Genomic DNA, 14859 nt, shown 5'->3' on the forward strand with positions numbered 1-14859 from the left:
ATTAAATGTGGTGCAGGTAGTTAGACACGTAAGTGCTGCTAAATTAACTGTTCTGCTCCTCAGTCAGTCTTCTTGTACTTCGTCATGAGAACCTGCATGAGTATAAGAGTATTAGCTTACACGTTTAGCAAAATTGACATGTCTGATATAAGTAGTCGATACAGTTAAATTCCTTTTTCTAAAGAAAGTACTAAAAAACAAGAATCCAAAGTTGTGTCATCAATCGTTTCAACCCAAAACAAAAGTCAGACAAGAATGTAAATACCAGCTCCCAACATAATCTGTCACCTTAGTCACGGTGCCACTGTCCCAGAAGCCAATTGTTTTAAAACAAGCTATGAAATATGCATGTAAACCCTTATAAAAAGGCATGCCAACTAAAGGTAGGACGATGTGATATATGCCAAAGGTGATGTGTTTCAATTCGATATAGATTTAATAGGACATTGTCATACTGTTGTCAACCCTAAGTTATATTGTAAACGCCATGGTCATTTATGAAATAAAACATAACCTTCTAATTTTATTGAAAGGGAAGAAAATAAATAGATATGTAATATTCTCGTTTACTCCCTCCATACCCATAAAGAAAATCGTTTTGGACAAAGTTTGGTAATCATGAATAACTTTTAGGTTGTTGAGTTTGAAAATGTGAAAATCATATGAATGGTTTTGTCTTGAAAAATACTTTCATAATATACCACTTTATGATAAATATTTTATAAAAATAAGGAGTTAAAGTTAGGCTTTGGAGACTATGTCGTTATCCTAAACGACTTTCTTTACAGGTATAGAGAGAGTACTTGTTTCTTAATAATATTTGATAGCTTTCTGATAAATTGATAATGAATTAGTTTATTTTAAACTGACAAACTGATAATGAATTGTTTTATTTTATTTAAAAAACAAGTTTGACCCATAATCCTTAGCTTCCAGAATAAATTCACCACTTTGCTTGATGTTTTCGTAACAGGTAAACATTCCACTAGTCTCATCTATAGCGAGAAAAAAAACTTTATTCATTTCTTTCATGGATACCAGAATGCTATGTTATTCTTGTTCATGTCCAGACTACAAGAAATGCAGCAGAGGTATCTTTTATTGTGTGTTCTAAAATTTCTAGTCTACAGGGATGGTCTCTACTGCATGCAACCCTGCTGAGTGAGGTAAAACAGATGCCGGACGGACAGGGGACGGCGATGTGTTCTGCTGCTTGTTACACTCCACAGAAGGCCTTGAGTTTGTCTTGGTGGCGAGCGCCTTCTTCGGAAACACAGAAGCAGACGAAGTCGTTGTTGTCATGGGGCTTGAAACGGGGAGGGTGTTCGTCGTCCACAAGCTCATCTGCCACCTGAACCTTGTAGCTGGGGACCGAGAACAGCATCGCTGAGTATCTGGCGACATCACCGGCGACAGTAATCCGGTGGAATGGAGCGTATAGACGGTCGTTTGTCCATGCCTGGAGTAAGATGAAAAGCACAGCACAGAAAGGTCAGAACTCAGAAGACAGGATCAGTGCACAAATGGATGGCTTTAATCTTAGTATCGAGAAGTTAAGGCCTTGTTTACTTCCACCCAAAAACCCAAAATTTTTCAAGATTCTCCATCACATCGAATCTTTAGACAGATACATGGAGTATTAAATATAGATAAAAATAAAAACTAATTGCACAGTTTGGTCGAAATGTACGAGACGAATCTTTTGAGCCTAGTTAGTCCATTGTTGTTGGACAATAATTACCACAAACAAACGAAAGTGCTACAGTGTCGCGAAATTTTTCACTTCGGGAAAAAAAGAAGCTTATTCTGTTATCTGTCAGGATTAGTCCTTCATCTTATCACTGTTGACATCTGCATGCTATTGCACTGAAAATCTTTTCTGAATGGCTCCTCAAACTGAATGTTCGGCTAGGTATTGTATTTGCTCAAACATTCAATTTGTATTACCGACCATTCAATTTGCATAACCAGTTAATGGTACTTGGTACCATCGATTCTTGCTTGACCACAAGATTAGGAGTGCTAGCAATGTAACCACAAGATTAGGAGTCTGTTCGTTTGTCCAAAAAGTTTTGCTAATTTATTCTTCGAAGACAAGCAAACGTACCCGGAGGGCGTTGCCGACCATGAAAACCAGCGACGTGGGCGACGGCTCGACGACGATCCAGTCGCCGTCCCTGCTCTGCATCTCCAGCCCGGCCACCTCGTGCTGGCAGACGACGCTGAGCCAGTTGGTGTCCTGGTGCGCCCCGTACCTGACCACCTTCTCCGCGGCGTTGGGCGCCTTGTACTCCGCCATCCGGAACAGGTGCCACATGGACGCGCTCAGCGCGTCGTGGTGCTTGGCCATCCCGAGCCCTTCCATCACCATCCGCCGCACGGCCTCCTCCACCTCAAAGATCCGCCGCGCCGCCTCACCGACAGTGCCGCTGCGCCGCCGCCGCCGTAGAGAACAGGGTCAGGGTCAGACCAAGCCTATAGAGTAAGATCTGCGAGAAGGACCCGACGAGGTCTTATGCTTATTACCAGAAGCCGTCGTTGTTGTCGCCGGCGTCAGGCCACATGAGGCCGGCGAAGTCACGGACGGAGTCGTCCTTGGTGGCGTCCACGATGGCGAGGCTCTCGTAGCCAGGGAACCCCGGGATGTCACCGAGGTAGCCGTGGAACGGCCTGTCGGCGCCGTAGTAGTTGCGGCGCTTGGCGTCGGCGGGCAGCGCGAAGAGCGGCCTCACGGCGCCGTCGAAGAGCTCGGCGCGGAGCTGAGGGGTCAGAGCCGGGTACTGCGCTTCGAAGCAGCCGAAAGTGGACAGCGCCTTCATCACCTCGCCGCGCACATCCGACCAGGCCTTGCCGCCCGGCGCGGACGGGACAACGCGGGAGAAGTCGATTTGGGGGAGCCGCTTCGCCTTGCCGCCCATCCTTGCCGTCACGGGATCTCGGCGAGGACGAGCAGAGCTCCGTGCTCTGCTTTGCTTTGCTTCCCGTTCCCGCGGTGCGGTGGTTGGTCAGCGACCGACGCCGTTGACTTTGAATCGAGAGGAAGACAAAGTGGGCTTTATATTACAGGCCCAAATTCTCCGGTCTCGACGGGGTTCTCTGTTTGAAAAAGTCTGAACTTCAAAACCGGGTAAAATACATCCCTTAATTATTGAAACCATACATATTATGTCCGTTTTAAAGGCAGTTTTGTCTTTTTCATTTTTATTTATTTTGGCTGAATATTTGTAAAATTATAGTAAAACACATAAAATTTATAAAATAGTAAATCTGATTTTGTTGGACTCCGGATAAGTAGATCTACATAGTGAACATATAATATAGTATACTTTAGTACAAAATTTTTATTGTAGCTTTAGATTTGTGTTTTTCCATAATTAATTAGAATAATTCATAGCTACAGTTTGTATGGTCCAATTGTGGTGAATTTTTTATGTTAAACTAATTATTATATGTTTAAACTATGGTAAAAGTTTCATACTCATTAGATCATGTATGTATAACTTAGTTATAGATTTATTATAATTTAACAAGCATAAACCTAAATAAATCTATAACTAAGTAATACGTGATTCAATGAGTATAAAATTTTTAGTATAACTCAAATATAGAATAATTAGCTCACCATAAAAATTTCATCACAATTGGACCATAGAAAAATATAGCTATTATTAGTCTAATTAATTACAAAAAAACATAGATCTAAAGATGCATCAAAAAATTATACTAGAACATACTATATTATATATTCAATGTGTAGATCTACTGATCTGAAGTCCAACAAAATTGAGTTTTCTATTTTATGATTTTTATGTGATTTACTGTGATTTTTCAAAAAATTCAGCCAAAATAAATAAAAAGAAAAAGGTAAACCGCTTTCAAAACCAGGTAAAGGATGTAATGTGCACGGTTTTAAAAGTTGAGGGATGTATTTTGTCCGGTTTTAGAGTTTAGGGATGAAAATTAAACTTTCGCGAAAGTTGAGGGAGCTAAAGTAGACTCTATGTTTCAGAGCCCGTCACAGGCCGAAACGTTGGCCCAAATAGGAACTGAACAAACTGTCAATCTATCTAATGGCCACGTTTGCCACAAATAAAAAAAAAATGTAACGACCCAAACTGTCAATCTATCTAATGGCCACGTTTGCCACAAAAAAATGTAACGAGCCCGTCTTCTCAAAATAAAAATGTAATTTCTTTAAAAAAATGTAATTTGGTGAAAAAAATAAAAATAAAAATAAAAACATAATGGGCACGTAGACCGGCTGAGTACATCAGTCCACGAATGGATTGACTAGAACTAGACTACTAGAGCCAAAGCCTGGCTACGTGGCCTGCCTGGCAGGTGCAGCCAATGCAAAATCCTCGGTCATTCTCAAAAAAAAAAAAGATTGTCACTAACGTTAGCTGCATCATTTAAAAAAAAACGACGTCCACTGATGCTTGCACCTACGAACGCTTCTGACTGATTCAACCTTTTTGCCAAGTGTTTTGGCGGAATCATGGCATGCCAAGCATTTTAAAAGAAGATGAGGCATTTGTAGAACTGGTCGTAGATGACACAACATAATTATTAGTTTATTACCATCCAAGCATCCAACATGCATATCCGGCGAAAACGATCAATGAATGTTGATCATACTAACAACTTTTCATGATTCAAGCCATAAGAAATCCGGATAGTAGTGTCTTTTGTCTGATATGGTCCGTAATTCCAGCGTAGGCCAAACACTTGTTTGGATGTGCATGTGTTCACTTTAATCTATATGAGTTAGAGTGGATTGCAGTGAAAATTAGTTTAAGTTTTACTCCAACTCATATGTAAATTCAGATGAACACATACACATCCAAACAAGTCTATATTGGGGTTAGTTTTCCACCTGCAAGGACAACAACGCTGAGAGAGAACGAATGGAAAATGGTCATAGTGATTATTGTGAATATTCTGTGATGCTCCCGGTGGGGTTATCAGCTGGAAAGCCTGAAGACACGAGCTCACGATTATGCATGGTCCAGTGCAGAAATGGTCAAATGGATGGTGTTAATCATATGATAAGCACCATACTAGCATTAGTTAGTGGAGAGGAGTACGTGGTGCATGCAGGCGTGATATTTTGTCTCATAGTGATGTACAGTACAAGGCTTAGCTGGTTTCCTTGCAGGATGACAATTGTCTGGATGACTGGATGGCTGCATATTCCGGATAATTTGAGCAAAATCCACCGCCGGTCTTTGAACTTGGCTGGCGGTGTCATCTAGGTCCCTAAACTTCTAAAGTGATATTTGTGAGTCTGTAAACTTGGCAGACTGTGTCATTTAGATCCCTGAACTTTCAAGGTAATCACCACATGTTCCTAAACTTGGTCGGTGATGTCATTCTAGTCCTTGAACTTTCAAAGTGATCACCACAGGTCTCTAAACTTAGCAAGCGGTATCATCCTATCCAAACATAGTCTAACTTACTCTATATAAGCTAACGTGAATCAAACATGTGTCAATTAATCAATCATTATTTATCTCATATTTATCAGAAAAATATAAATTATATAAAATAATTTACATCAATAAAAACAAATTAAAGTATTAAACTAATTTACAATAACAAATATATTAGCTTTAAACTAAAGTATAAAAATAGTAAAATTAATTAAATATTTGTGTATCATTGATAGTATTACAAAATAATATTAAAATTCCTATAGTATTAAAAGTTTTCTCTATTAAAAGTTACTTCTAATATTAGTATTATTTTAAAACTTTTAATAATGTTATTATAGAAGTAACATTTAATAGTAGTATTATAGTATTAAAACTTTAATAGTAGTATTATGGTATTAAAATATTTAATAATATTGTGATAGTATTAATAACAGAGAAAAGTTAACCTTTAATAGTAGTATTATAGTATTAAAACTTTTAATAGTAGTATTATGGTATTAAAATATTTAATAATAATGTGATAATATTAATAACAGAGAAAAGTTACTTTTATAATAACACTATTAAAATTTTAAAAATAATACTAAAATTAGAAGTAACTTTTAATAGAGAAAACTTTTAATACTATATATAGGAATTTTAATATTGTTTTGTAATACTATCAATGATATATAAATATTTAATTAATTTTACTATTTTTATGCTTCAATTTAAACCTAATATATTTGTTGGTGTAAATTATTTTAACACTTTAATTTAATTTTTGTTGATATAAATTATTTTATATAATTTATATTTTCATGATAAATATTAGATAAACAATGCTTGATTAATGTACACATAACAACTTATAGAGTAGGTTAGATCATATTTGGACAAGGATGATACTGCTTGCCAAGTTTAGGGACCTGCAGTCATCACCTTGAAAGTTCAGGGACTGGATTGACACCACCGGCCAAGTTTAGGGACATGTGGTGATTACCTTGAAAGTTCAGGGATCTAGATGACACCGTCTGTCAAGTTTATAGATTCATAGATATCACTTTAGAAGTCTAGGGTCCTAGATGACACCGCCAGCCAAGTTCAAGGACCGGCGATGGATTTTGCTCGGATAATTTTGCTCCTCGTCTGGTACTGCATTCTGCATAGAAAATCTCTTGAGTACCAGTAGTACTAAAATAACAGCCAATTCGAACGCTAGCAAGATAACGGAAATGCATATATTTCCTCCCATAAAGAACATGCCGGAACTGTACCCTGGTCGTCAATCGTTGTCCTGTCGCCGGCGCAAATGCAGCCTAGACTTTTTCTTGCACGGATTGGCATTGACCAGCGCCATCAATCCTGGCGACCTGGCCTGCAATAAACTTCTCGTTCTGCAGCTATCCGTGCCGCTGCCGCCAAAATCCCCACTCCCCACAGTCCCACACGGATGCATATGATATGCCTACACTCTCACGAACAGCCGGACACGATCAGACCTGGCGTCGCCTCTCGGCAGTTGTTTAACCTGCCGGTGCCGGCCGGACGCCACACCGGTCTGGTCTGGATCACGCCTGAACCCATTTAAAATTCAGACGACGGGCCATGCATGCCAGGGCGACTTTAAAGAATAAATTCCCCCATGCACTAGTCATGCCTCACAATCTTTTCAACAACCCAGTCTTCGCCAGATCGATCTTCCAGTTCTAGATGAAGGATAGGCAATGGCAAGTGACCCATGATGTTGTGCGATTGCACGCAACGATAGATCACCACGTGAGTCAGTGCGTTGACGGGGATCGGAGGGGACAGTTTGGACGGGAACGGGACTCTTATCTTATCGGCGACCCGAGACCGTTCCCAGAAAAAAAAAAAAACCAACGGGTGAAGGCGCTAAGCTCGCGCAGCTGCTATATACTCCCTCCATTGCAAATTGTAAGACATTCCAATAATCTTAAATAGTCAAAGCATTTTCATGTTTGATCAAAATTATAGAGAAAAATACTAAAATTTGTAACGTAAAGTGAGTATACTATAAAAATATAATTAAGAAAGAATCTAATGATATTAGTTAGTACCATAATAATAATTATTTTATAATATAAATTTAGTTAAACTTAAAAAAGTTTGACTCTCTAAGATTTTTGGAATGACTTACAATTTGGGATTTGGGATGGAGGGAGTACCATTTTGGTCTCTCTTTGTCGCAGAATTTCTAGAGAGGTACACGTCCGTCCTCGCCCTTCGTCAACACACATGGCTCCGGAGTTGGACTAGCACGCCGCCGCGGCCAGCGGATTAACGGGATGCGACGCGAACAAGAAAAGTCGCCTAAAATTTTACCGCGGACAGCGACGGGCCGGTGCCATGCGGCGGCTTGTAAAATTCTGGTCTTGCATGTCCCTTTCGATCTCTGTCGTCGTTGGAGGACATATTGGAAAGAATTCGAGAACAACGCAACGGTTCTTGTGAATGAATGTACGAGACTGTCTTGTCGCTGGCTGAATACTATTCCTTGCATGGGACTATGTATGGGAGGGAACCACGAATTTTTGGTCGTCAAATTTTCTTACAAATTTACATTTACATACAACATACTGCAACAAGCTGCCTCTTTTGCAGCAGGGGTGGCTTGCTTGCATGCACAGTACGTACTAGTACTGGGGTGCATGCATGATTACGAGAAATAAAACGAGGCTAGTACTATTTAACAGCTTGGGATTCTCTAAATCTCTCTTACAATTAAGCTAACGAGCTCGCTCCGGCCGGGTCGTCGATCGGCTCCATCGGCCTCGCGTTCTCCTTCTCCAGCGGCGGACAGTGCACGGATCGCTCACATGTCGAGCAGATGCGTGGACGGGATCCCCGCGGCGAGCGTGGCGGGCTGCGGTGCGGAAGCGTGGAGCATGGTGGAGAGCTCCTTGGACGCGACGATGGACTTGTAGATCTCGAAGATGAGCCGCTGCTCGAACTCGGTGGGCTTGCCGCTGCCGGCCGGCGCCGCCGGGAGCTGTCCCTGCTTCCGGCGCGGCACGCGCTTGGTCCAGAGCGCCTCGACGGCGCCGGGCAGCGCGAGCGCCGACGCGCGCTTGGCCAGCGACAGCATGCCGCCCACGTACGCGTCCCGCGCCCGCGCCAGCGCGCGCCGCGGGCCCGCCAGCAGCACGCGCACCCGGCGCCGCAGCCGCGCCCCGCCGACGCCGGAGGCCGAGCCCAGCTGCCGCGACCGCGACCGGGGCTTGGTGCCGTCGGCGCCCTCCGCCAGGCGGTGGTACTTGCGGCGACGCCAGTAGGCTCGCACGCCCTGCGTGAACCGTATCGGGAACGCCTCCGCCTCCATGGCCTGCTGGCTGCTGCTGATGGTGGTGGTGGTACGACGTGTGCGAGGGGGAGGGGGGGCAGGCCTGTTCGTGTTTGGTGGATGGACAGAGCAGGGTGGCGCGGACCCTTCATTTATGCAGGCATGGGTTGGTGACTCGGTGGCTGGTGGGTGGAGGGGGACGGGGAGAGGAGATTCCGGGTGGCGCGCATGCACGGGGGGCTGATGACGAGGGTCAGGTGTGTGTGCTTCCCGTTCCCGGCAAGTGCGCGCCGGTTGGTGGCGTGGCGGCTGGTTTCTTTTCATTGGGGGGCACGGTGGTGGACTGGTGGCTCGTTTAGGAACGGCAGGTCGTTTTCCGGCTCTCCTGTGATGTGATGCGACGCGACGTGCATGGGAGAGTCACAAGGTTTTGTGCTCCGTCGTCTCGTGAGATTGGTGTGAAAGAGTTTTGGATTCGCGTTGAACGTCTAGAAGCGAATTCTACTGCATTCTGCTATGTACATACAAGTAGTTATTTATTAGTAGGATTTTGGGCTTACTTACTGCTACGTGCTCCTTGCAGCTGGGTTGACTTTGGACGGGAAATGTACATGCCTACTGAAATTTCTGCAGGTTTGAGCTGAAAAATTCCGTTGCTTCACTTTTTGGAAAAAAAAAACTGCCGGTTTTACTTGAAACACGCACGCTTGGTTTCCTGTTGCTGCGAAGCTAAACCGAAGTCAGAAAGAGAGGCTTCGTCTTCAGGGGTTGGTTGGTACGTGGGAGGAATGGAGACAGCGTCGTCGTCGTGCCAAGTCTTGGACTCGGAGGAGGAGGAGGAGGAGGAGGAGGAGGAGCAGCAGCAGCATCAAGTGGTTGGTTGGATGGATGGTCAAATTAAAATGTCTTTGCCAAATACACCATGTGGTTGTTGATTGAAATTTGAGAGGAGAAAACAAAGGTCGAGGAACGTGTATTATTTGAAGTGAGCGACGAACGGTCGTCGGTTGAGGATCGCGTCTGTCCGGTCACGATGGTCAATGACTTGTTGGCTCACGAGTGTATGCTTTTGCGTGCGCGTTCACGTGTTTGAAATGAATAAACATGATCTGATGCATATATTTACAATAAAAAACGTGTGATGTACTGGCATGGCTGTTAAATACGCGAGTACATGTATACGGTGGTCCGACTTTTTCTTCTTCAATTTAGCATTTGTCATTAAACTTTCACATTTATACTCCTGGATATTAAAAATTCAACTTTCGACCCTGAGCTAAGAGCTGTGGCCTACGACGCAGAGGTAACACGTCTCAACGTTATAGGCCGTGGCGCCTGGTTGAAGGCCAAGGTTAATGTTTTTGGATCCTAAATTTTTTACTGTGACTTTGGTTTGGATGTCTGAGATAAACATATATATATATATATATATATATATATATATATATATATATATATATATATATATATATATATATATATATATACCATGAGATGGATTGTCTGGATATTTTCTATGAGATAGACTACTTAGGATTTAGAGCTCTTGGCGCCACGATTCATGGCGTCGAGGCTCCCTGAACATCGTTCCAAGCTCTAGCCATGTCAGCACCACATCGCTAGTCACGCCAACCCTAACCTCCAACATTGGCGCCATGGTCTATGGTGTGGAAACATGTTACCTTAGTGCCATAGGCCACAATGCCGAGCTCAAGGTTTAAAGATGGGTTTTTGTCGGTACATAGTACCTCGGTTACCTCGCAAGAAAGGGGGGAAATCTAGTTTGACTATAATTTTTTTGTCTAATTCTAGTAGTAGTGATATTCTATAGTCATACCAGGACTTTACATTATAAACCGACTAGGATTCTTGCCTCCTGGACTATGTAAAGAAGGGCAAGGCTCCCTAGATCGGCGGAGATCATAACGTAACACTCAATATGATTAATCCGACGCAAAGGCTAACGCCGACTGGAGTAAAGCCTGATACTCGAGTTCGATTTTGAGGGTCCGAACTAGTATAAATTAACTGTCTTCTGTGTTAACCGTTAAGTTCCGCTTACGCCGAAGCCCAAACAATTGTCCCGGGTAAAGGCAATATGAAAAGTTAACAATATAGGTTCTCTTAACAAAGGACAGTGTGTCCGTTACTCTTGATGGAGTATTCGTCACTCTTGACGGAGTGCCAAAACTTACAGCCATGCACTTGATACTCAGTGTCGATAATTCCTCGAAGTGTCTATGAGAGCCCACGTACCGTTCATCAAATTATAAAATTAAAATTTTGTACACTCATCTCTTCGAAATGTTAATGAGTATTCCTTTGGTGTTCTGAAGATGAAGTGGAGAATTTTATTGGACGTACCAGCTTACCCAATGCCAACACAATCCAAAATAATACCTGCATACATGGGGCAGTGTAGTGGAAGATGCAGTGCGACCATGATGAAAATTACATGTCGATCCCTGTGGCTTCGTGAAATCGTAGTGGTTCTAGTAATCACTTTGGTGAGGAAGATCAAGACATGAATGTGTTTCACGATCAACTAACCGATGCTTTTATGTTAAATGATTCTGATGGGGACTACCTAACTGTATGAACTTGCGTTTACCTATTAGTATTCAGAATCCTGATTTTCAGAATTCCCTATCTACAATCCAGATTATCAAAGATCCTTTGAGGATCCAAATGGACCTAAGTTGGGGGGTCAGCTGCTCACCCATGGAAGAAGGGGCTCTAGGGTGGTTGTTGACAACAAAAAATGGTCAAGGCATGAAAGGGACTTCGTGACGACGTTCTTGGTGAGGTGCTCCATAAGAATGAGCCTATTGAAGGTGCATTTTCTGCCTATGTTCTCAAAGTTTAGAGAACGAGTTGCTCATAAGTCGAACTTGTTACTTAGTCTAGGGACATATTTAATATAAATATGTTATTAAACAACTTATGTAATAAAGTGTATAATAATATATTCAGAATGTTGGTTCAATCATTTAACATTGTTGAAAATAAAGAATAACTAGCAGAGTTTTGCTTTCTTTTTTTCTAAATGCATTATCTATCTCAAAAAACTTTACGTGTATAATGGACTCCGCCATTATGTTTCCATCGTCGAGACAGTCAAAATGCATATTTAGAATATCTCATTTGGAGCCTCGATGAAGAAAACAATGTTTCAAGAGGCTGACCTAGCTGAAACCGACCAAGCCAATTTTGGCAAGTCCGAATGAATTAATTAATCATGAATTTTAGAAGATTTTTCGCGCTGGGCATGATCAAACTGATTTTGCTAGCTATGTGGCTGCCTAGCCCCCATGGAAACCAACCAAGCCAGTTTAACAAGTCAGTTTTGGGGTCTACTTTTGGTGTGGGAAACTTGAAGATTACGATCTGAACTTGTTATCTACTTGGGTAAGACCACCCTTCCATGCAAACAAGAAGATCACGACCAATTAAGATACATCTAACAATCCAATTATCTTTTTATGTCTACAACTTATTTATGTCCTCTTTGAACCCTATTAGGGTTTAGGGTTTAGAGCAATCTGGAGACGTCCGTGCAGTCCTTATGGGGCAAGAGTTTTGATGATTCCTTTGTTAGTTTGATCGGAAACTAGCCATTCTTCATCATGCAAGCATGATTTATTATTTTTTAGTGATTTGCTTGTAAACCTCTATATTCTTCACCATGTAATGTGATATTTTCGCTATGTTCTTTGGTCCATGGTAATCAAGACGATCTAACTCTATAAAATACTTATAATGGGCCGTACGTCGGTACGTGGGTCTCGTCTGGTCCTTCTGGGCCGACTGACCCTTAATCTACGAGAAGCACACGGCTCCGCCTGAATCCTCGATGGTGCGAAAAGGCAGGAGGGATGTGGGCCTGTACTCAGCTGGAGCCTGGACGGGGCCTCTGAGGCTCTGATCCACGACTGACTTCACGCTCAATATCTGAATGGGCTGTTCTACGGCCTTGTTTAGTTGTCGGAATGAAAAAATTTCGACTATTGTAGCACTTTTGTTTGTTTATGACAAATATTATCTAATTATAAACTAACTAGGTTTAAAAGATTCATATTGCGATTTATAGGTAAACTGTGTAATTAGTTTTTATTTTTGACCATATTTAATACTTCATACATGTGCCAAGATTCGATGTGACTGGAAATTTTGAAAAGTTTTTGGTTTTTGAGGTTTGGTTTTTGAGGTGAACTAAACAAGTACGTTGCTTTTTCCTCTGTAGTCGGTACCCCTGTTGATCGCCTAAAGCTTTATTTGCTTGACTTGTGTGTTCGCAGGTCGCAGTTGACGAGTTGGGGCACTCTGCTCTAATCTCAGTGCTGTTTGGGACCTCAACCTCCGGCTTTGCAGTTTTCATTTCAGGTACGTCGTCGAACTGTTCGTACCAAAATCCTAGAGTTACCTGCTTAATTATCAATTCTTACTTCGTTCTGCTAATCTCGTACTTGCTTGCTCCGTTGATCCTGCATTGTGTTGTCATTAATTGGCCTATTTTTTTTTTTCAGAATTTGCTGTGTGTTTCCTGGAGAAGATCCGGGCGAACTTTGTCAGAGGATTATATGGCACACGATGTCACCATGTTAGTGCACTTTTACTCCTCTCTCTGGTGTATTCATTTGTGTTTCTTATTGCCAATGTAACAGAGAAGTGATCTGCAATTCTGCATCGCACGCTTCGCCATTTTCTGATTTGTATTGTTTTGCATTGAGGGGAGAAATTCGAACACAGAGCGGTTCATTTAATTTGTTGTTTTATTTACTACTTTATATATTAAAAGGTTGTGAGAACTGAGAAAAAACAATAAGGATCAATAGGAGGGGGAGTCAAGCAGGATGCCAGGACCACGAGCCCTCTTATGATTCAACTAGCTAATTACTTACCTAATTACACGAAGAGAAACATCAAATGGCGCCACGAGATCGAAATTAACACCGTACGTACGTGTTCTAGTAGAGAAAAAGAAGAGGAAATTGCTTTAACAACGAGAGGGATCGATCGCACAATACACACGCAAGAGGAACTACCAAGAAGAAGAGAGCGACCTAGCTAGCGGCAACGGCAACGACACGGGCGGCGGTGCATGCCGGCCGGCGGGCCGGCGCGCCTAGGCGCCGGGCGCGGCGTCCTTGGAGCGGTTGTGCAGGTAGCCGCCGTACTCGCGCGCGTAGTCCTTGACGTGGCTGGCCGTGTCGGCGATCCGGCTGCGCGCGTAGTCCACCCGGTCGGCGCCGACGGGGTGTCGGCCCGTGAAGTAGCGGTACATCCAGGTGCCCACGGCGAGCGCGGCGACGACGAAGCCGCAGGCGGAGAGCGCGGCGGCGGTGAGGACGAAGAGCGCGACGGCGATGGGCACCCAGATGGGGCTGGTGAGCAGCGCGATGGGGCCCAGGAAGACGAGCGCCACGACGGCGCCCGTCAGCGTGAGCCCCGTGAGGAGCAGCAGCACGGCGCCGGAGACGAGCAGCGTCAGGAAGCCCACCACCTGCGTCGAGTTGGGCGCGTGGGTCTGCACCCGCCGCAGCAGCGTCGCCGACGACGGCGGGTCCGCTGCCGCCGGGTGCTCTCCGCCGCCGTGCCCGTGCGCGTGCTGCTGCTGCCGATCTCCCATGCTCTCCCGCTCGCTGTCGCTCGCGCCCCGGTAGCCGGCTTTGAGGGAGTCCGGTCGGCGGTGTCGATCGGGTGTCTGTCTGGTTGGCAGTGGGGAGATGGCGGGGAGGAGTTAAAGGCGCGGAGAGGGACGTGCCCGCGGCGGCACGTGGCCGGGCGCCGCGCGTGCATGCGCGACGGGTGTGGCGGGCGAGCCGACCAACGGACGTACTGCCTTGCTCGCTCGCGCTGCAGCTGCTGGCGGCCGTGCATTTCTTCTCACCGTGCTCTTCGGATCACGCACTGCTTTGTCTGGCCGTCTGGGCCTTCGAGCCATCTACTAGTAGTATCTACGCTCACTGGCACGTGTGCAAGGGCGTCGAGTCACGACGTCGCGACGGCGCAGGTGGCCGGCACGCGTCACGGTCGCCATGTGGGCGGGGCAGGTTTTGTTTGTCGTGAGCGCTGCTGCGCACGGAGAGCTCTAGCTGGTTTTGAGAGACGCATCAATGGTGAGCTGGAGCGTGCGGCGAC

General features: G+C 44.2%; 3 protein-coding genes across 3 annotated transcripts; all 3 read right to left on the minus strand.

Annotated features, from left to right (window-relative positions):
- Window positions 997-3034, minus strand: LOC8064715 (probable 2-oxoglutarate-dependent dioxygenase AOP1). Its single transcript, XM_002441514.2, has 3 exons — window positions 2527-3034; window positions 2108-2429; window positions 997-1459 (listed from the first exon to the last, which is right to left on the minus strand). Exons 1-3 carry the CDS (start codon window positions 2916-2918, stop codon window positions 1217-1219), a joined length of 957 nt encoding a protein of 318 aa, XP_002441559.1. The 5' UTR covers window positions 2919-3034; the 3' UTR covers window positions 997-1216.
- On the minus strand, window positions 7948-8868 carry LOC8083791. Its single transcript, XM_002441515.2, has one exon. The coding sequence runs from the start codon at window positions 8755-8757 to the stop codon at window positions 8251-8253; it is 507 nt and encodes a 168-aa protein (XP_002441560.2). The 5' UTR covers window positions 8758-8868; the 3' UTR covers window positions 7948-8250.
- LOC8083792 (oleosin 1) lies at window positions 13661-14614 on the minus strand. Its single transcript, XM_002441516.2, has one exon. The coding sequence runs from the start codon at window positions 14345-14347 to the stop codon at window positions 13844-13846; it is 504 nt and encodes a 167-aa protein (XP_002441561.1). The 5' UTR covers window positions 14348-14614; the 3' UTR covers window positions 13661-13843.

The sequence above is a fragment of the Sorghum bicolor genome, chromosome 9 (genome assembly GCF_000003195.3).
Source record: "Sorghum bicolor cultivar BTx623 chromosome 9, Sorghum_bicolor_NCBIv3, whole genome shotgun sequence".
Lineage (NCBI taxonomy): Eukaryota > Viridiplantae > Streptophyta > Magnoliopsida > Poales > Poaceae > Sorghum > Sorghum bicolor.